The 22688-nt window shown below is 45.6% G+C and overlaps 2 protein-coding genes across 2 annotated transcripts in view; one reads left to right on the plus strand and one right to left on the minus strand.

Annotated features, from left to right (window-relative positions):
* Positions 1-6735: 6735 nt before the first annotated feature.
* On the minus strand, positions 6736-12877 carry UTP23 (UTP23 small subunit processome component). The gene is made up of 3 exons (XM_083517041.1): positions 12659-12877; positions 9749-9923; positions 6736-7257 (listed from the first exon to the last, which is right to left on the minus strand). The coding sequence occupies exons 1-3, from the start codon at positions 12844-12846 to the stop codon at positions 6865-6867; spliced, it is 756 nt and encodes a 251-aa protein (XP_083373167.1). The 5' UTR covers positions 12847-12877; the 3' UTR covers positions 6736-6864.
* A 972-nt stretch (positions 12878-13849) lies between these two features.
* Positions 13850-22688, plus strand: part of EIF3H (eukaryotic translation initiation factor 3 subunit H) — a 78057-nt gene continuing 69218 nt past the window's right edge. Inside the window, exon 1 of the mRNA XM_083516930.1 lies at positions 13850-14048. Coding sequence (XP_083373056.1) covers positions 13926-14048 — 123 coding nt within the window. The 5' untranslated portion in view covers positions 13850-13925. The remainder of the gene's footprint in view (positions 14049-22688) is intronic.

A 22688-nucleotide genomic window follows, 5' to 3' on the forward strand; every position in this document is an offset into this window, starting at 1 on the left:
TGCCCTTTCTCTGTGTCGATTGTATTTCTGGCTTCAGAGATGTCTTCCGATTTGCATGAGAAAGCAGCCCTCCAGATCCCTGATTTCCCCATCCTGTTGCAGCCTTCTGTGAGCTATTCCACACTGACCATCGGGGTCAGCTTTTTGGGGGTGTTGGAGTTTGAAGCTAGGGTGTTCCCAACCCAATGTGTCTATTGTGTGCTGTGCCCCTATTCTAGGTTCCAGCCAGCCGTGCTCATTTCCAATATACTCTATTCCCCTAGTTTTCTGTTTGTCTCCCCACCCCAAAATCAGTCAGCAATCTGAGTTGAAACAAAATAAAAAAATTCCTTCCAGTAGCACTTTAGAGACCAACTAAACTTGTAATTGGTATGAGCTTTCGTGTGCATGCACACAAAATACCAGTAACAAACTTAGTTGGTCTGCTACTGGTTTTTTTTTATTTTGTTTCGACTACGGCAGACCAATACGGCCACCTACCTGAATCTTGAGTTGAGCCGAGTCATCCTAAATAAGTTTTATTTCTTTATTGCGCTCATCTCCCCCTTCACTAGTTTATTTGTACCTTTGCAACCTGCTGATACCTCCCTGTGGTGTGTGATGTTGTGATGACATTTTGGCTGCATAAGATCAGAGCTCTGCTGCATCAGACTAAAACACATGACCAACCAGGTGTCTCTGTGAAGCCCATTGACAGTGAATGAATGTAAGAGCCTTTGGGTGTGTCTGCACCAGCAGGGTCTCACTGGCTCAGTGGATCCACCCCATGTGCGCACATCTCCCAAATCTGCTTTGGAGGGTCCCCTCAAACCTCCGGAGCTGATTTCGAGGGCACACAAAGGCCCTGAGGACAGGAGAGGAAGAGGAGGCTCTGCATGCACAAAAAGTCCCTTGTGCCATCAGAGGTGTCCCATTTTTTTCTGAACCAGCGTGCTGCCAACTGCCAATTGCAAAGGGAACATTGCCAGGAAGGGGGCCATAGCCAAACAGCAAAGAAGAAATGCATCCAGACCCAAGAAACAAATTGGGACGTGAGTGTTATAAGTAAAAAAAAACTGCTCTTTTTCCTTTATGGGGTACCCAAGAGCCCATATAGAGTCCTTTTGTAGGTTCTGTATTGGTAGGAGAAAATAACAGAGACCAACCAGAGAATACTGAGAAGCAAAGCACTAAGTCTGATCTTTATTGACTGTTGCAACAGGGTGCTCCTCCACCCGCAGGGGAGAGGAGGAGGACCCAGAACCAAGGTGCGTCTGCCCTTATATAGACATTTTAAATTGCCCGCCCTGGAGTCCCAGAAACATCATACATACATCACAGGAAGAAAAAATCGCCCACTTTCCTCATGCCGTGGATAATTTTACAAATCTCAATTATATACATATCGCCCTCCTCTTAACTGCAGGCTTTTCTAAACAAATGTTCAAACGATACAAATTTTCAGTTACAGATAGGTAGCCGTGTTGGTCTGCCATAGTCAAAATAAAAAAATTCCTTCCAGTAGCACCTTAAAGACCAACTAAGTTAGTTCTTGGTATGAGCTTTCGTGTGCATGCACATATCTGAAGAAGTGTGCATGCACACGAAAGCTCATACCAAGAACTAACTTAGCTGGTCTTTAAGGTGAACTAACTTAGAACAAGAACTAACTTAGTTGGTCTTTAAAGTGCTACTGGAAGGAATTTTTTTATTTTGATATAAATTTTCATCATCATCATCATCTTTCCTTCCAGGGGAAAATGCTGCAGCCTGATCATTTTTGCATCCCCCACCTTTTGTACCTTTTCTGGATGTTAAGAGATATATTTATGAGCCTTAAAAATATGCATCCTGGGCTCCATATGAGCAAAGCATATTGAATATCAAACTATTTCCGATGTTCACGCTCTGAGTGCTGATGTTTTATGTCATCATCCCCACATGAGGGGCAGGTTTCAGAAAAGAGCCCTGAGAGTGAGGGGCAACCCCCAAGAAAATGACCATAAAATGCCGATTGCTCATTATTTGAACTATTCTGTACCACCACCACCCCAATCTGGATCAGAGAGCACTCCTTACTGCGACATTTTGCAACAGATCCCACTCAGCCTTGCTGCTAAGACTCCAAAAGTTGAGGCAACTGTTTGCACAAGTCTGTTTCTAGGTTGCTGCATCTCGTTTTTCTAAATGTCAACCAAACGGCAGAAGGGATTTTGTTAAGAAATAAGTGCTTTGCATCCTCTGTAGAACCTGCCCCCTTTTAAAAACAAAAAACAAACCTTAGATGCTTCTCTAAAAGCTATTTAAGAAGGCAGATTATGTTGTCTTGATGGCTTACGGAGCTTGAAACGAGTTGAGGAAACCTTGGAACCTGTGAGCACTAAATTACAGCATCTGTCAGGAGCAATCCTCTGCTTGCAGAGGCAGCTTTCTCTTTCTGAGCCAAGCTGCAGTGTGATGGTTTAGGGATGCTACTGTCAGCTGTGGCCCATTGTTATATGCAACTACATAGAGTGTCTGGGTAGCCTTGCAGAAGTACTGGAAACGACACAGAAAATTTGGAAACGAGAAGCATTTGCTTTTTAAAGGGATCAAGACCTGCTGAAGCTTAAATCTGCCTTATTTCACTTTGAATAAATACCTGACGCAAAGGAGAAAATGGTCTCATCGGGGCAGGATGCGGCAATTGTATTCAGGTTTTGTCCATTTGCTGTTTAGGAAACTGTCTGCAAACATTTGTATTCTGTGAAGATACGTGCATCCGCTGTGTGTAGCTTTCCCCTTGCCAAAAGCTTTCCATTTTGGCAGCAATGTGTGTTGTGATCCGTCTGTCTCAAGAGACAATGAAGCATGCCTCTGGGGCTGAAGATAAACGGCTGCGTTAGCCAGCGTCAAAGTGGATTCCATACTGCTCCAATGGGCCTCCCCAGCCCTCACTGGAAGATTTTCAGAGGGCAAAAGGACTATAGTGGATGGGTAGGGGGAATAAACAAGAATCAGGTGTCCCATCTTGTGTGAGCAGAGGTGTTGTCCATAGTAGTCAACTCCTAGGGTCTGCGGCGTCTTTGAGCCCCCCACCCCGGCCATTGATGGCCATTGTCATTCAAATGGTGTGAGTGCACCACGTCATGTGATCAGCTATTCAGGGCGGTGCTTACCTAGGCCCCCCAATATTTTATTCAAGTTGGCACCCCTGTCAGTAGCTACATACAAGGAAAATCCAAATAAATTTGTCTGCTCCCAAGTCTAACTGCATTCAAAGGGGATTACTCCTAGGGCTTGCTGTTCAGAAGGTCAGTGGTTCGAATCCCTACGACAGGGTGAGCTCCCGTTGTTCAGTCCCAGCTCCTGCCCACCTAGCAGTTCAAAAGCATATCAAGTGCAAGTAGATAAATAGGTACCACTCCGGCGGGAAGGTAAACGGTGTTTCCGTGCGCTGCTCTGGTTTGCCAGAAGCGGTTTAGTCATGCTGGCCACATGACCCGGAAGCTGTCTGCGGACAAACACTGGCTCCCTCGGCCTATAGAGCGAGATGAGCGTTGCAACCCCAGAGTCGTCCGCGACTGGACCTAATGGTCAGGGGTACCTTAACTTTACATAGGTATAGGATCGCAGCCTTAGAATTAAATGAATCCTTATCAGTTTTCCAAAGAGCTCTTTCTTGGTCCAGGTTGCTTAGCGCTTGTTAAGATGCAGAAAAAGAAACGAGAAAAGAACATCTTTCCAAGCTGTTACAGTAGTACCTCGGGTTAAGTACTTAATTCGTTCCGGAGGTCCGTTCTTAACCTGAAACTGTTCTTAACCTGAAGAACCACTTTAGCTAATGGGGCCTCCTGCTGCCGCCATACTGCCGGAGCACGATTTCTGTTCTCATCCTGAAGCAAAATTCTTAACCTGAGGGACTATTAGCGGAGTCTGTAACCTGAAGCGTATGTAACCCGAGGTACCACTGTATTTTGGTCCAAAGGAATGACATATTGATCTGACCACTTGATTTAAGAATATACGAGCCAACTGCAGCTACAACTGCCAAGGGCTCGCGGTTGAAACAATGGGAAAGATTGATGTTTCTACACAGTGTAAGAAATGGAGGGCATCAACTTTAGTCCTTTGTATTGTGTGGCTGTTCAAAAAGCAGAACCCCTTTACATTAAGCCTTGTGACAATAGCTTCTCCAAGATCACAGCTGGCTTCTGTGACCTAACCCAGCAAAAGCAGGATGTGGATATAAAACAGGTGCAAGGGCACAGCGCGGCAAATAACGGATGTGGCGTTTCACCTCGCCGACGTTGCAGGGGTGCAGCAACTTGGGCTCATACAGTTGCTCTGGGTAGTGTTTTGCAAGAGTTAAGGTGCAGGTGGCGATGAGGGCTTGCTTCAAACCGTAGCGCGATTACAAGGCGCTCACAGCCACAGAGCTCTGAGCTAGCCCACAGGCTCTTTTGAACCATAGTGAGATGATCCATTTCACAAAGGGGTGATTCTATGCGGCGAGCATGGCGCCACCTCAGTTTTTGCATCCTATTCATTTTGTGTCACGTTGCCTTAAGGCAGAATTCTTTACAGCAGAGCCCGCTTACATGGTCAGCTGCCAGGCATACATTGCACAGCTACAAAGATTAGAGAAATAAGTGACGTATTATCATTATTTATTAAATGTGTATACTGCCCTTCATCCAAAGGTCCCAGGAAGGTTCACAACAGAACTAGTTTCAAGTGTGAACTTATATCAGCAGGGCCAAGAATGTTTTCTCCCTCCCGCAGGTGTAATGTTACAAGCAAGGATTGCTTCCACCCATAACAACTGGGGCAAGTATTGTGATCCATTTTGGAGACTGCTCGGGCTACGCTTGCCAACAGAAGTATGGAAGGTGGTTATGAAAGATAGGACCCTTTGTGCTTAAAATTTGGAAGAGTCTTCCTCCTGGATAGATCTACCAAGGCTCCTCACTTAACTACAGGCAGCATAGGCAGTTTTTAAGCAGCTAAGACTGCAATTCTGCAATCTATTTAGCAGGGCACAAGTCCATTTTAACTCAATGGGGCTTTCTTTTAAATATGTATAATATATAATAATTTTAAGATAAGATCGCTGCTTATTTCCTTCACATCTGAAGGGAGGGCGTTTCACAGGGTGGGCGCCACTACCAAGAAGGCCCTCTGTCCGGTTCCCTGTAACCTCACTTCTCGCAATGAGGGAACCGCCAGAAGGCCCTCGGCGCTGGATCTCAGTGTCCGGGCTGAACGATGGGGGTGGAGACGCTCCTTCATGTATACAGGACCAAGGCCGTTTAGGGCTATAAAGGTCAGCACCAACACTTTAAATTGTGCTCGGAAATGTACTGGGAGCCAAGGCAGATCACTCAGGACCGGTGTTATGTGGTCCCGGCGGCCACTCCGTCACGTCTAGCTGCCGCATTCTGGATTAATTGCAGTTTCTGGGTCACCTTCCAAGGTAGCCCCACATAGAGCGCATCGCAGTAGTCCAAGCATGAGATAGAGCATGCACCACTCTGGCGAGACAGTCTGCGGGCAGGTAGGGTCTCAGCCTGCGTACCAGATGGAGCTGGTAGACAGCTGCCCTGGACACAGAATTGACCTGAACCTCCATGGACAGCTATGAGTCCAAAATGACTCCCAGGCTGAGCACCTGGTCCTTCAGGGGTACAGTTACCCCATTCAGGACCAGTACTTGTGTCTTGTCAGGATTCAACCTCAGCTCTAGTTGCTGACCATGATTTAGGATGGCTACTAGTTTTAACTGAAGTGGTCCTGATCCATAATCTGCTCCCCACTCCAACCCAAAATCTACCTGCTCCAAACTTCTCATTCTCTCAGCATTTACCCTTATAATCATTTCAGTATTTGCCTTTTTCACCCTTCTGTAGTAATTAATACCATGGATCATGTCCAGACCACGGACAGCCCATTAATCACACACCCCTCCTTTTCTTTTTGAGAGTCCAAGTGATATGTATAGAATTTTCCAAAGATTATCATATGGCTCCAGGATTTGTCATTCCGCACTACAAATAGGTCTTTCGGGGAAATTGCTCAGTCCCTAGTGGGCAAGAACCTGACTGAATTGGAGCCAGCTAATAGGGAAAGATAAAGGATTTCCATTGAAAGGTTTTATCCATTTCAGATCTTGGAATTAAACAAACTGGATATGGAATGGGATTACGTTTTAACTCCTTGGGGTTACATTTGATAATGCACTGAAAATTAATCTTCAGTGGCAGAAATAAATTGAATGCTTCAAAGGGCTTCTACTTTAAACGAAGACATTACAGAAGTAGCTATTACTCAATATAATGAAAATATAAAAAGAGTTAAATGTGGGTTTCACTCTCCTAACCACTTTTGAAAACACACTCTTGAATCTGGTTTTGTACTAGAACATTTCTGAATTGACCAGCAACTAACTGCACTTAGCTTCCATGTATCTGGGATAGTGTGAGCAAGACTTCAGGAAAGAAAGCCTGGTTGGAAGGCAGGATTGATTTGTGAAACGCTTCCTTTCAAAGCAGGTAATGAGTTGTGTCCCTTTGATTGCTCTACCAAGAAGTAACTGGTATGTTTAATGTGCACCTCTGCATGACACAAACAGGTCGTGCTTTGGGCATTATCAGTTTGCCATCCTAGCTATACGGTCTGTTCTTGTGCAGTTTTAAGACCCAATTTAAAATGATATCAAAAGTGTGTGTGTGTGTGTGTGTGTGTGTTTCACTTTGACCTAGCACCCAAATACTCTAAGACCTTTAAAACAAGACCTTTAATAAAATAATGATTAAATGCAAGGATTATCACACTGCTTTAGTCATAGACCTTGGCTTTACCCAAAGTTCATGGAACAGACGAGCCCACCCGTTTTCTGAGATGATTTCATGCTTCCACATTCTGTGACCCAGACGGCACAGTCTCTCCTCCTGCTTCCAGTTTCCTTTTCTTGCGTTTCCTATTCCCCTTTTTCTTAGCTGCCGAAGGCTGCAAGGTCTCTTGTGCCTTTTTCTTTTTCTTCAGGCAGCTGAGAGGATTAGGGCCACTGGCCCTTTTTTGTTTCCTTTTTCTCGGCTCCGAGGTCTTTGCCAGACCCTGCTCCTCTTTGAGAAGTTCAATCCTTAGTTTCTGGTGCTCCGGAATAAGTCGGTTAGTCTGTGCTGCTTGTGCCGAAGCCAAAGATTTCATGGAAGGTTTGTCAAGAACCATTGTGTTCTGAATTATGAAGAGAAGGGGAACTCCAGCCTTTTTCTTTACTTTTGTTGCCAGATCTTGGTCCTATCAAATGGGGGTGGGGGACACAAACAGTAAATCTATATGCACTCTTTACAAACGAAAGCTCAAGGCAGTGAAAATCTATCAGCTTGCTCACCCTGGAAAAGAACACTGTCAAAGTGGCAGGAAACACCCAATTTTCTTGTCCCTGTTGCTTGCTTTACCAGCTGTTGCTCAAGCTGCTGAAGGCTATAGTGGTAAACTAGTATAACATTCTATAAAAATGCAAAATATGCAATGTGGTCAATTACTATATGGAAAAGTTATTGAAGGCTAGAGGCATAAATGCCAAGTATTCTTAAGGATTATTTAATGTATTTTAAAATAAAATAGTCAAGTGGTATATAAATTTGTATACATAATAACGATGCAAATCCCTATTTTCTTCATTTCATCCAGCAAACAGAGTGCAATTTCTTGAGCAAGATTATATCCCTTTTGTGCTGTGGACCACAGGAAAGGCTTTCTTTACCAAACAGCTGGTTGAGGCAAAAAGTTAGGACCTATGAAGTCAATTGGTAAGTTGTTTGAATACAAACCACCTGCAAATGGAGTTCAAACTGCTGGGCTTCCGAAGAAGAGCTGCGGAAGGGACATGGAAGAGATTTGATATAAGATCACCAGGTTAATGTGCCAGACTAATGGGATAAAAAGGACTGACAATCCCGGGACCGGGGGGGAGGGGACGCTGGAAGAAGATTGGATTGTTTTTATTCTCTTTTCTTTTTTTATCATCAGAAGTATTTTATGAACGTTGGAAAAATGTTGAAATGAAATTACTTGGCTCTTGTAAAAATGTTTAAAGAATTAGGTAAAAAGGTAAGGGTTATGAGAAGTTGGTAAAAATAAGATTTAAATATTAAGTTTTAAGGTTTTTTATAAGATAAGATGAAAATAGAGTAAGGTAATGTAATGACAGAATATTATGAATTATGGAAAGGATTTGCTGGGACAATTATTAATCAAGATACAAGAGATGGGAGGAGGAGGAGGTCATGGAAAGAAGGTAATGAAAGTGGAGAATTTGAAAATGATGGTTTTATTTTTTCCTTTTCTTTTTCTGTATTTGTCTTTTTTCTTTGTAACTTGGGTTTTTTTTTCTTTGTAATTAAAAAAAAAATCTTTTCTCAATAAATATTATTATAAAAAAACAAACAAACTGCTGGGCTTCCTGTCATTACCGATCAGCTGATTGGCTCTTAGAGCGAGCCCTCTTTGTCAAGGAATTATCAAGAGCACATCCTCCCAGTTGTTCCTCTGTACCCATGGCTTTAACTGTACCACATCTAATGGTTTGGGGGAAATGACCTTGTGCGGCAAATTGAGTCCCATGCCATGGAATGAAGTAAGCGTTACTGAGACAATGTAGGTAAAGTGCTTTTCATGTGACTTTTATTCTGAAGTGCTATGAAAGGTTTTTGGAGCTATAAAATAGAACCCAAACATCATAAATAAATGCTGCTAAATAACACTCAAGCAGTTTTGCAGTTCACTTTTCTGAGCAACCTTCTCGGGCAAGACAGAAGTGGTAAGAGATATTGTGAGACAGTCACTTATTCTGTAAAAGGTAAAGGTAAAAGACCCCTGGATGGTTAAGTCCAGTCAAAGGTGACTATGGGGTTGCGATGCTCATCTCGCTTTGAGGCCGAGGGAGCCAGCATTTGTCCACAGGCAGCTTTCCGGGTCATGAGGCCAGCATGACTAAACTGCTTCTGGCGCAACGGAACACTGTGCCGGAAACCAGAGTACATGGAAATGCCATTTACTTTCTCGCCACCGCAGTACCTATTTATCTACTTGCACTGGCATGCTTTCGAACTGCTAGGTTGGCAGGAGCTGGGACCGAGCAACGGAAGCTCCGTCGTAGGGATTCAAACCGCTGACCTGATCAGCAAGCCCAAGAGGCTCAGTGGTTTAGACCACAGCACTACCCGCATCCCTGCTACTTATTCTGTAAACAGAGCTGGGCATGGATACTTCTTCGTTCCGGTTCTATGCAGACTTGCCTTTCTCAGATGCACTCGAAGCTTAGAACTTTAGCTGATGCTTAGACGCGCCTTGCCTCCTGATCTAGCAACTAAGACATTAATTACAGCATGCAAACAAGCTGCCAAGTATCTTCATTCCTTTCTTTGTGAAATAAAACTGTTATCTACAAATGCCCTCCCTCTGCAACTCTAATCCTATGCTGGGCTGCTTGCTGCAGGAGAGCTTGCCATCAAAGGCATATGCAAGCCCTCTCAAGCACAACGAGGCTCATTTCCAAGTAAACTTGTTTTAAAACAAGGCTGTAGGCAGTGTTTCGAACAGTCTCTTATACCGCTGGAAACGTGCAGGTGCCGTTCAAATTTGCATAAGCCAAAGTTTTCCCACCGCAGCGCCAAAGGAGAAAGCGTGGATGTAATTCTCAAAACTCATTAACAACTGGCCAGATTCCAAAATATGAAGGAAATGAGGCATTCTGCTCACATGAGCTTAAGTGAAAGAACATTACCTGCGTAGCAATGAAGTAATGGTGTGGATTCCCACCCTCGATCATGGACAAGAGGCAGGCTGAGCCGCTCACTGGATTTTTGAAGTGAGAACAATTGCGAACTTGAAATCTCTGTGCAATTAGTTTTGCCCCATATAGCTCCTTCCCTAAGGATTCCAACTCTTTCAGGACACATCTAGAAGAAGAAGAAATAACAGCAGAGATTCTTTTTCAACAAAGGCATTTCAAATTCTGAACAAAAGTCCCCATTATGTCTTGTATCCAAGTCTACCCCATGTGCAAAGATTGGGGAAACCCCAGAACAGACTTGATGGGGGGAGGAGGGGGCAGAAATTTTCACGCTGGCAGGATGCTTGCTAAGCACTGCCTTAGAGGAAAGCATGAATATGGAGCTTGCAAAGCCAGGAACTGCAGGCCTTCATCAAAGGAGCCAAAGATATTAATATACGTGGTCTACTACGGGCCCCATTTTACCCTCACACCATCCCGTGAGGTCAAGTAAGCTGAAGGAATGAGAGGGGTTTGAAGTCAACCAAGGTTTGCAGCTCAGTTGGAGATTTAAACAGCTCTTAATGCGGCGACTCTGCCTGCTGGCTGCCTGGCTTCACCTACTGAGCACAAAGGATATACAGAGGGTCTCTCTATAGGGTGACCTAGCTTTACAGAGGACAGTCCTCTAGTGGAAGGGGCTTTCAGGCACAAGTGTGGCTTAAAACTAAAGAACAATGAGAAGGAGGAGCCCCGAGGTTTTCTATCGGCCTGTACAGCAGACAGGCCACCTGTACAGCAGACTTGGCAGCCACAGTCCACCTCACCGTAGTCTCTGCCCCCCCCTTTAGCGATATTTACTGTATTTTCTGGGACGTGGATGGCACTATGGGTTAAACCACAGAGCCTAGGACTTGCCGATCAGAAGGTCAGCAATTTCAATCCCCGCAACGGGGTGAGCTCCTGCCAACCTAGCAGTTCGAAAGCACGTCAAAGTGCAAGTAGATAAATAGGTACCGCTCTGGCAGGAAGGTAAACGGCATTTCTGTGCACTGCTCTTAGTCATGCTGGCCACATGACCCAGAAGCTGTACGCCGCCTCCCTCGGCCAATAAAGCGAGATGAGCGCCGCAACCCCCAGAGTCGGCCACGACTGGACCCTTTACCTTACTGTATTTTCTATTTCTACCAGCCGTTTATGAATTTTGTGTCTACCTACAAAGTCACCTAGTTTTCTATGGCAAGATGCATTTGAATTCAAATTACTTCTACATTTGCATCTATGCATATGAGTTTGCATCTCCAAATTGCAGTCCTTACACACACCCTGGTGTTGCCCTAAATGCCTCTTTGACCCATCCTGCTCACGCTGGTAGCTCCTCCGCCTTTATGAGGACCAAGCAGCCAACTGTCTCCCACTGCACTGCCTGCGTAGGATACATGGGAAGCTGCTTTGTACACAGCCCATCTGGCTCAGCACTGCTATACCCGCCTTTCTCAAGCTTGGGACCCCAGGTATGGTTGGTCTTTATTTATTTGGGGCATTCTAAGGTCATCCACCCTGCGCATTCGCTTATACACGAACAAATTCCAAAATACAGTCAAGGAATAGAGAACAGCACTTGGCCAGCAGCCATCCTCGGCTTCTCCTTCCCACCTGATTCACAATGGAAGTCTTGCTTTATGGCAGGCTTGTCCAACTCCCAAGAGACTGCAATCTACTCCCACTATTAAAAACAAACAAACCAACTGGAACCCTTTGGATTGACCAAAGTTGTTGAGCTTTTTTGGGGGAGCCTTCATCAAAGTTGTTGAGCTAAAGCTTTCCTGGCAGATGTACACTCCAGAGAGCAGTGGCTATGGTTCAGCCCCATCCCTGAATAGGCAAACCAAAATATGCAGCCACAGGTTTTCTGGATATCCTGCATTTAGATTTAGATTTAGATAAATTTATTGTCATTGTCCGTATATACACAGTATACACAACAACGAAAATCAAACACCCACCCAAAGACCGGGTTTGCATTGCAGGGGATTGATCTAGATCAGTGGTTCCCAACCCTTTTTTTTGGCCCTGTCCCACCTAAGCATCTCTAAAGTCCTGATGCCCTCCCCACCCACCCCCTGTGACATATAATTAGTATTATTCAAAAAGTGAACTCCTGTTCGCGTGGAGGAAGCCTAGAAGGCCATTGTTGTTTAGTCGTTTAGTTGTGTCCGACTCTTCGTGACCCCATGGACCAGAGCACGCCAGGCACTCCTGTCTTCCACTGCCTCCCGCAGTTTGGTCAAACACATGCTGGTAGCTTCAAGAACACTGTCCAACCATCTCGTCCTCTGCTGTCCCCTTCTCCTTGTGCCCTCCATCTTTCCCACCATCAGGGTCTTTTCCAGGGAGTCTTCTCTTCTCATGAGGTGGCCAAAGTATTGGAGCCTCAGCTTCAGGATCTGTCCTTCCAGTGAGCACTCAGGGCTGATTTCCTTCAGAATGGAGAGGTTTGATCTTCTTGCAGTCCATGGGACTCTCAAAAGTTTCCTCCAGCACCATAATTCAAAAGCATCAATTCTTCGGCGATCAGCCTTCTTTATGGTCCAGCTCTCACTTCCATTAACTTGGTCTAACTCATTCTGGAATTGCAGCCCCCCCAAAAAAAAATCAAATTCCCCACGCTGGGAACCCCGAGTCTAGATGACACGTGGAGACCCAACTCCATGATTCTATGACTACACCTGGCAGGGCCAGTGGTCAGGGACGATGGGAGTTGTGGTCCAGGAGGAATCCCGGCTGGTCTAACACAGGGGTTCTCCCTGGGGGCTCGAACCCGGGACCCCCTTCTGCTTGCCAGGCAGGCGCCCTACGCGCTGAGCTACGGCTCCCCCCTTGACGTCCCGCGCCTCCCCGTCCCATTCGACCCGCGCTCACCGCGTGGTGCAGAGCTGCGTGGCCCCGGCCAGGTATCCCGGCAGCTGCTCTCGGATCTGGATCTTGTTGCGCAGCGCGGCCTGGCAGAAGGTGCCGTCCAGCAGCACCTGGAAGGGCTCGCGGAAGCCGAAGTTGTGCTTGTAGAAGCCCACGTTCTTCTTGGCGTGCTTCTGCCGCTTGATCTTCATAGCGGCGGCCGGAGGAGGACCATAGAGATGGAAAGGCGGGCGCAATTCTAAGCGGGCCCCACTAGTACTTCCGCCGGAAGTCCACGCCGGATTATTATTTTTTTTAAAGCATCAACCATAACGAAAGTTGACGCACGCGCAGTGGAGCAGCCGTCGGGGCAAACACGTGTTTAGGGATGTGTAACGCGTCCAGGAGCGATCACGCTCTGACTCTTCGCCCCAGATGCTTTCTTTTTGTTGAGTTACTAGCGTTATTGCTGCGAGCGAGAACGCAGGATGAGAAAATGCGGTTATAATAGAACCCACAAGGGACCCCTGAGGGTCATCTAGTACAACCCCCTGCCGTGCAGGAATAATACACGGATAAAAAAGATCAGGGCTAGATGTAGTGGTTGAGAGGATCGGGCTGGGGCTCTGGGGGAGGCCGCTCGGCCATGAAGCTCTCGCTTGGGCGCTGGACGATAATAATAATAATAATAATTTCAATAATATATTATTTATACCCCGCCCACCTGGCTGAGTTCCCCCAGCCACTCTGGGCGGCTCCCAATCGAGTGTTAAAAACAATACAGCATTAAATCTTTAAAACTTCCCTAATCAGGGCTGCCTTCAGATGACTTTTAAAAATAAGATAGCTGCTTATTTCCTTATTTCTCTCAGCTTAGCCTCCCCCACAGGGTGGTTGGGGGGGAAATTGAGATGGGGGGGGAGGAAGAACCACGTGCGCCACCTTGAGCTCATCTGAGGAAGAAAGGGAATAAATGCAGCCCATAAACTATTACACCCACCACTCCATAGATTTACTAGGCGGGTTATATTTCCTGGTGGGCTAATGGCAGCTATCCGGGATCGAGCTCCCATCGGACGAAACTGCATCGGCGCAGAGGAAAAGCAAAATGCAAACATAAGGAGTCCTATAGGAACTATATGAAAGCGGAACCATGTTTGGGGTTGTGTTTCGGTAGTCCTCCGGTTTCCGCCCGGAAGGTGTTCTGAGTGGGATCCATTTCCGGTTCCCCTCGATCTCTTCCTCTTCCGGCCGGTGTGCGTTCTCCCTCTCTCGTTTTCCTCTTCCAGAGATGGCGTCGCGCAAGGAGACACCCGCCCCCGGCGCCGGCGCTTCTTCCTCGGCTGCCGTCAAAGCCAAGGCGAAGGCGGCCCCGGGAGACTCGGCGGTCAAGCAAGTGCAGATCGACGGCGTGGTGAGCGAGGGAAGGGGAGCCGGGAGAGGCGCCTGAGCCGCCGGGCGCGCTGCCGCGTGTTCTTCACAGGATCGGGAGGGACCCGAGAGTGATCTAGCCGAACCCAGAATGATTTACAAATGCTAGTGAAAAGACAGCCCCAGCCCCCAGGTTTATAATTTGAAATACATGACATAAAAGGAAAAAGATTGGGGTGGGGGGAAGACGGGAGGAGACAAGCTACCGTCCTTAATTTAAGAATTACAGTGTTACCTCGGGTTACATATGCTTCAGGTTACAGACTCCGCTAACCCAGAAATAGTGCTTCAGGTTAATAACTTTGCTTCAGGATGAGAACAGAAATCGTGCTACAGCGGCAGCAGGAGGCCCCATTAGCTAAAGGGGTGCTTCAGGTTAAGAACAGTTTCAGGTTAAGAACAGACCTCCGGAACGAATTAAGTACTTAACCCGAGGTACCACTGTATTGCAATGACCAGACGGAATGGAAAGAAGAGCCAAGAATTGCTAGACCCTGAGCTGGAATTGACGAAGACGCTCTGCATTCCTATAATTTGGTAATAATAGCCTGTATTTCTCTGCTTGCGGCAGAAGAGGGTGGTTCTCTTTCCCTGTGACCGGCACGGAAACAAAAGAGTGCTCACCTCTTATAAGGCAATTTAATCATTTTACTGAAATCATATTGGCCGGGCTGATGTACAGGTGTCTGATAGGTTGGACAAAACTGCGAAGATGCAGTCTAGGTATTATTAAATATGCAATCTCAGTTCAGCTAGAGCAGTGCGGTTTGACGCGCAGCCCGAGGGCTGCATGGGGACCTGAGGTCTTTTTGGGTGACCGTCGGCAACATTTTACGCCCCCCCCCTCCTTCCCTTTCCCTCTGCACAGCCTTCCCAAAGCTGGGTGTGGAGGTTCTGGGCTCTGGGAAGGAGGTGTGAGGGCTCTGACAGGATCCTAGAGTCCTCCCACCTCCTTCCCAAACCTAGTTAGGGCTTTCTCAGAGGCGGGAGAGCTCTAGGACCCTGCCAGAGCTGCATGCCTCTTTCCCAAAGCCCAGCTTCACACTTACTTAACTTTGGGAAGGCGGGCAAGGACTGGGGTGTCATTTTTTGGCCTCTCTCCCTCTCCCCTCTGCGACAAAGCAGTGTGTGCCCCATGGGCTCCATGTTGAAGTACTCTTGTGGTATGTAAAGTCCGGCTAACCGGAGTTAGAGGAACATAGGCAACCAACACGGCTACCTATCTGTAACAGGAACATAGGAAACTGCCTTATATGGAGTCAGATCATTGGTCCAACTTGCTCCGTTTTGTTTACACTGACTGGCAGTGACTCCCCAGTGTTTCAGGCAGCAGCATCTCCCATCCCTGGAGATGCCAGATTGAACCTGGGACCTGCTGCGTACAAAGCAGATGATCCCACTTCTATCTCTCTCTATATATCACAGATTCCTTTGAATTGTGATAGACAGCGTTATGCATATAGCTGCCAATTTGATTATCAGATGCATTGTTTCAGGTACTGCAAATGCTGTGAGTTGCAAGTTCAGGTGGGCATTTTGTGTAAGTAACCATATGTATGTTAAGGTATATCTCAATGAGTGCTCAAACAGCACAGAAATAATAATGATATAAATAATAATAATAATTTTATATTATCTCTACCTCACCCATCTGGTTGGGTTTCCCCAGCCACTCTGGGTGGCTTCCAACCGAATATTAAAAACAATACAGCATCAGACATTAAAAACTTCCCTAAACAGGGCTTCCTTCAGTTGTCTTTTAAAAGTAAAATAGTTGTTTATTGCCTTGACATCTGCTGGGAGGGCGTTCCACAGGGCAGGTGCCACTACCACCCAAATGTTACAAAGATACAGCAGAAAGGTCTACAAGAGACACAGATGCTTTGTTCTACAGTATTTAGCATGAAGTCTTTCCCTATATTGCTTTCTGTATTCTCTGGGAATAGTATAGCAAAAACTCATTTAATTACATTGAGCTCGTAGAACTTTTAGAGTTGGTAAGTGCTGCAGTTTCCACAATGTAATTACGTTTTAACACCTTTCAATGCAATCCTGTATAAGCCTATCAGGAAGTATGCCCAATTGAACTCTGTGGAGCTTTCTTCTGTGTAGATATGTGCAGTCGTACCTCGGAAGTCAAATGGAATCTGTTTGGAAACCAAAGCGCGGCTTCTGGTTGGTTTCTGATTGCGCAGGCACTCTGGAAACAATCGTGGAAGCCGTGCCGGATGTTCAGCTTCGAAAAAGTGTTTGAAAACTGGGACACTCACGTCCAGTTTTTGATAATTCAGGAGCAAGAACATTCTACTCCCAAGGCGTTCGGGAGCCAAGGTACGACTGTATAGGATTGAACTATTAGTTGATCAGCTCTTAGTTATATTGCTGTTGGTTTTTTGCAGTGGCCCCACCACAAATACAGACATTAGGATCAGGTGCCAAATTTAGCATTTTACTAAGACTGCAAAGATGGGTAAGTGTGTGACTTCAGAAGCCACAATGTGAATGGAGGATTGGGCACGATTGCCAGTGGTCCATGGGCATTTTTAGTAGCCAGCATTGCTCTTGGTCTTCCTGTGTCTAACAGAGGAGGAATTAATTGTGCAGACAAAAATAAGCACACAATTTTGAATGTGCATAAGTATATCAGTCTCAGTCAGTCTTGGATGTAAAAATGAGCTCAGAACAACTTACAAGTGTAAAACCAGAATAGATTATTCTAATGTGTTGCTAGCAGGTTAGTAAGCCCATTCTTAATTATCCAGATATCAATACAGTTTACCTGAGAATAAGTCACATTGATCTTTGTGGGATTGCTTCTGAGTAGACATAGGATTGTGCCGTGAAATGTCCACTGCTATTATAGTGGGGCAGGTCCCTGTCATTGGATGGAAAGATGCACTGACCTGTTACAGCTGCTTCTAAGTGGCTCTTTGTAAATGTGAATCTGTGGTGGTTAATACTTTTGGCAAGGAGATCCAAAGTTTGATTTATTCTTATTTATTTTTACATTTATATCCCACCCTTTCCTCAAAGGAGCAGTACACAATTCTCTCCACACCTCATTTTACCCACAAACCAACAACTCTGTGAGGTAAATTAGGCTGAGACACTGTGACTTGCCCAATGGATGAATGGAATGGAGCTTCATGGATAAATGGAAATGTGAACCCTGGTCTCCCAGGGTCTAATATTCTAACCAACACTGGCTGTTTGTTGGGCTGCACTGCAGGACACATGCAGACCTTGGGACATCCTGCTACTGTCTAGGAATTTCACAGGCTCTCTTGCCTTTTGCCACTATTGGCCTTCCCAATCATTACAAGACGAACAGTTGTGCAGGCTGTAGCTTCTTCCTGGGTTTAGCGACATACTCGGAGGTCAGTATGGCCAATCCTTGCTTCTCAAAAGCTGCTTTTTTGTGTATAGGTGTACAGATGTTGAATTGTTTGATTTTTCATATCCTCCTGGGCTCTACCAATAGTTTTTCCTCAGTGTTAGTAGATAGTGCCAACATTGTACTTGCTACTCTTTCAGTTTCCTGAGCCTGAGATGAAAGTGAGGGCAGCCATTCTCAAGCTTAATTCATTTATTTTAGTTTAGACAACAAGAAAGCAGATTCAGTGTAGCAGTTAGAGAGTAACTATGGACCAGGGAGGCCTAAATTAGAATCCCTGTAGCCCTAAAGCCCACTGGGTGAACCTGAGCCAGTTACTATCTCAAAGCCTCACCTACCTCTCAGGGTTGTTGTGAAGATAAAGTGGGCTGGGGGAAAGACAGTGTATTCCACCCCTGATTTGCTTGGAGGAAGAGTAAGATAAAAATGTTTGAGAGTCCCAAATACTGCTAGCAGTGCCTTTTGCCTTGGGGAGGTTTTCTTGGACACTTTGAGACATTTTACTCTTCTTTTTCATAGACTTTTTGGGGGGAAGGGGCAGGAATGGAATTTTGTTTCTCAGCTTCGTTTCTCAGTCTGTGCTCATTTAGCTCACCCCGTTGAATGCAAACGTTTTGCTCCGATTGGTTTTGTTTGAGGAAGGGTTGTAGTGCTTCAAAAGCACAGCTTTCTGCAAACCACAGGGGCTGGTGAGATTTCTACCATAAGAACATCATTTTTAACTCTAGGCTGCTGTTGTCACTTCCTTTTATGTTGTTGTTGTTTCAAATAAAGAATGGCAAATAAAAAATGTAATAAAACAACAACTCCAGAATGTCAGGAAATACGATAGGTAAACAAAAATGGTGAAGGGTAAATAGCCAAACAACTGAACAAAACGCAAGATACAGTGAAATCCCCTAAAACCTTCTCTCCCTCAAATGCCAAAGAAACAATTTTTTTGGGGGGGGCGGGGGGGGGATACAGATCAGAGTTGTGCTGAAGTGCTCCTAACCTTTTGATGCAAGCACATTGGAGGATATTTTTTGTGCTTGGGATAGACAGTATCCAGGAGATTTCAGGCAAGGCAATCAAACCACTGAAGAAATCTGCCAGGCTAGATTGGCTTGTCTCCATTTCAATCTGGAGGTTAAAGTCTTCGCATCCTTATTGCTGTATGCCAAAGAGCACAGCGCCTCCTCAAAGGATGATGCCATTGGTAAATATGCAGCAGCAAAAAAGCTTGAAAGAACAACATCTGGTACCATTTGGCATGATTAAGCTAGCGCCCCATTGAAGAGTGAGCTAGCATCAGGCCTACGTGTCGTACTTCAAGGTTCATGGATGGAATTCTGCCTGACAATAGCGCTTCCTGTTTGGAGGGAAAATTGGCAACTGGTCGTCTTGTCTGTGCCGCTGTGGTTTTAACAGTTGGGCTTCTCATTACTTCTCTCATCGGATGGGTCCCTTGTGTTGCGATTATATATGCATAGCTGAAAAGGCTGATGGAGTTTGGTCTCTTGGTGCCAGTTTGTCGGGCTGTTACTTACAAATGCCGTGAACAATGTGTGTTTCCACTTACCGTATTTTTCGCTCTATAACACGCACCTGACCATAACACGCACATCGTTTTTAGAGGAGGAAAACAAGGAAAAAAATTCTGAATGAAACAGTGGATGTATCATTTTTGTGCTTCATGCTGTGGCCACAGACATGTGATCTGATGGTGAATTTGGGGTAGCTCAATGCAAAGATCCTGAGGATCCATGTGGATCCATGCTTTTTAACCACATTTTTGCACCATTGCAGCCCCAGGCAACAGTGGGTGTGTGATTTTGGGGGGGCAGGCTGATATGTGATCTGATGGTGAATTTGGGGTGGCCCAATGCAAAGATCCTGAGGATCCATGTGGATCCATGCTTTTTAACCACATTTTTGCACCATTGCAGCCCCAGGCAACAGTGGGTGTGTGATTTTGGGGGGGCAGGCTGCTATGTGATCTGATGGTGAATTTGGGGTGGCCCAATGCAAAGATCCTGAGGATCCATGTGGATCCATGCTTTTTAACCACGTTTTTGCACCATTGCAGCCCCAGGCAACAGTGGGTGTGTGATTTTGGGGGGGCAGGCTGCTATGTGATCTGATGGTGAATTTGGGGTGGCCCAATGCAAAGATCCTGAGGATCCATGTGGATCCATGCTTTGTAACTACATTTTAAGTGGGGAGTGAAGGAAAAACACAGAAGGGACAAGAGAGCGTTGTGCAGAGAAGCAGCTGGCTAAGAAAGCAGGAGAGGGATTTTACGGGAGGGAGGAAAGAAAGGCAAAAGTTTCCACAAACCGAAGCCAGCTTTCTCTCTCCTCCTGCATGCTTTCTGGCTGCCTGCGAGGAGCACAGAGAGGAATTACTAGAAGGAAAGACCTCTGCTTTCCCCTCTGCTTGCCTGGAGGGGAGGGGATTTGCCTGCTCTTTGTTCCGTTTGAGCAAACACAGCAACGAAACAGAGAAGGGTGGGCAGTAAGACCCTGAGGCAGAATGCAGGAAAACTGCCACTTCCTCTTTTCAGGTTTCCCTCTCGGACACAACGCACGATTGATTTTTGCTGATTTTTGTTCCTGCGCTCCCCTAATCGGCTCCAGGGACCCCCCCCCCCACATTCGCTCCATAACACGCACAGACATTTCCCCTTCCTTTTTAGAAGAAAAAATCTGCGTGTAATAGAGAGAAAAATACGGTACATCCGCAAAGCACTGTGGGGTATGCTGGTGATGCACTTCTCTTAAAAGGCACTCTTCTTAGCAGCTAATCCTCTCATTGCCACCAGCAGATATGTTCTGCTTTTCTCCAGGAGGGGAAAAAAGGCTCTGCTGAGCTAAAGCAACCTTGTGCAAAGCTCACAAGAAGCTGATCCCAATTAAGTCCTAGGCTGGGGCCGTCTTAAGGCCAGAGTCTTCTCCTGCTTAGCGCTTGTTCAGCCTTGAGATAGGAATCCATCAGCCTTGAGATAGCATTCAGTGGTGAGAGTGTTGCAGGGTCTGCAAGGATTGAAGGAAGAGCTTTTGAGACCCTGCAGAGATCAATTGAGGACTCTTGCACACTTCTCTTACTGATTATAGTTGTAGGAGATGTGGAGGGAGGGAGGCAGTACAACTGAATTGGGAAGTACCATATAGTTCTTGCAACTATAGGGCATTATGGAAAGGGTAGCATCCTTTCTCTTTCACCACTCTGCCCCTCCCCCTTTCAAGAGTGGCCTGCTATTGGGTAGGGGTGCCATTTTGGGCTTCTTTTTATGTCTACAAATGCTTTTCTTTTAGTGGCCGGTGGTCTGCAGTTCTAAAAGTATGGTATGGTGACCTGCAGTGCAATTAGGAGTTGTCATTGAGTGGTTTGTTGTACGTTTTTAGTGGACGGCGTTTTATGTATTCTTGTTTACTTGCTTTTATTATAAACCTCCCTATGCAAGGGGCAGTATTTATATCATCTAAATAAACCGTGTCAAAATACAAGTCACTCTAGAGTTGGCTTTTTTGACTTCCTTTAGTCATTTGACCCATCAATGATGGTTAAAAGTCAAGCATTTGGGTTGAATGTGGTGTTTGTTCTTGGAGTAGACCCATTGAAATTAATGGAGGAGACCAAACTAGGTCCCTTAACCCTAGAGGGTCTACTCTGAGTAAAAGCTTGGATACAAGTACAGTGGTGCCTCGCAAGACGAAAAGAATCTGTTCTGTGATTCTCTTCGTCTAGCGGTTTTTTCATCTTGCGAAGCAAGCCCATTGACGGATTAGCGCTATTAGCGGCTTTTATCGGCTTTTATCGGCTTATCGGATTAGCTGATAAGCAGCTTAGCGGCTTAGAAAAAGGGGGGGGGGAACCCGCAGGAACTCGCAATACATTTTTGTCTTGCAAAGCAAGCCCATAGGAGATTCGTTTTGCGAAGCACCTCCAAAACGGAAAACTCTTTCGTCTAGCGAGTTTTCCGTCTTGCGAGGCATTCGTCTTGCGGGGCACCACTGTACTCTTAATTAGAACACTAACAAGGAACAGAAAGAATGGGGCGAAACTGCCATTTACCAGAGGTTTCATAGTGTGATGTTAGGTCACATGGAGGTGTCTCCTCTCTACAACTGACGTACTAAGGAAGGTCAGGGATGGAGAACCTGGAGTCCAGCAACATTTGGAGGGCTACAACTCCTCTATTGTCCCTGATCATTGATTATACTGGGCGGATGGGAGTTGGAATCTGACAAAATTTGGAGGGCCAGAGGATTCCTATCTCTTGGCTAGGTAGAATTGTCGCTTCATTGGGAAATGGGGGGACGGACCCCTGCTTCTAAAATGAACAAATGTTCCATACTCCAGAGGCACAGAATAGCTCTTGCCACTTACCCAGACCAGCTTTTTAAAATACATTTTTAACTTTATGGAATATTTGAAGCTGTCAATTTCCTGAGGAATTCCTTTGCTGTGTGCAGAACCATCTGTAGCACCAGCCACTTGTTTCATGCATGACAACATCATATTGTCTAACATGGATAGGGATTTCCGTTGTCTATATGTAATGTAATGTAATATAATGTAATGCCAATGGCATCTCTTTCCTGTATCCATACCCAATTCTGGTCTCAAGTTTCAGCCTCTTTGTGATGTTGGGCTGGAGTGTAGATAGAGTTTTTCCTCAAAAGGTGGGCAGAGGAGCCAGTTGGCTGAACACAGAGTAGCTCATTTCACACATGGATTGGTTTAGACCAGGATATAGGGGTCTTTATTTTCAGCAGTTTTCACAAGTGATGAAAAAAGGCAGCAGTCCAGTTTCCCTCATTCTGTAATTAGAAGATTACATGCATTTGATTTGACGTAAAAATCATTCCCTTCTACTATTCATTTAGTGTCTCTTGGGGGCGTGCCTTGATGTGCAGTGTCTCAAAAAGCAATATTCAAGCTTGTAAAATCCTGTGAAGAATTCTTGAACGATAGTTGAAAAGGTAAAAGAACTCATTTTCTGGGAGTGGGGGACACAGATCCACTTCTTTATTTTCTGTTCTTTTTCTGCAGGCCATCCTTCTTACTTAAAATGGCCAGAACATTAGGCCAGATGGGTATTTTCTTTACTACATCTTCATTTATGTGACATCTAGGTCACACCAAGCATTGGTGAACTTTGCGCTTGTGGGCTTTCCCCTGAAATTCTTTACAATTCAATTTTACAGTTCAGCTGCATATTTCTACTTGGAAGTAAGCACCATT

This window comes from Podarcis liolepis (genome assembly GCF_965112155.1).
Source record: "Podarcis liolepis genome assembly, chromosome: 8".
In the NCBI taxonomy this organism is placed as follows: Eukaryota; Metazoa; Chordata; class Lepidosauria; order Squamata; family Lacertidae; genus Podarcis; species Podarcis liolepis.

Coding starts and splice junctions, on each gene's coding strand:
- UTP23 (XM_083517041.1), bottom strand. CDS start 12,846: ATGAAGATCAAGCGGCAGAAGCACGCCAAGAAGAACGTGGGCTTCTAC. Junction 9,924..12,658: donor ACGCAGCTCTGCACCACGCG/GTGAGCGCGGGT, acceptor TTCTTCTTCTAG/ATGTGTCCTGAAAGAGTTGG. Junction 7,258..9,748: donor ATTACTTCATTGCTACGCAG/GTAATGTTCTTT, acceptor CCCATTTGATAG/GACCAAGATCTGGCAACAAA.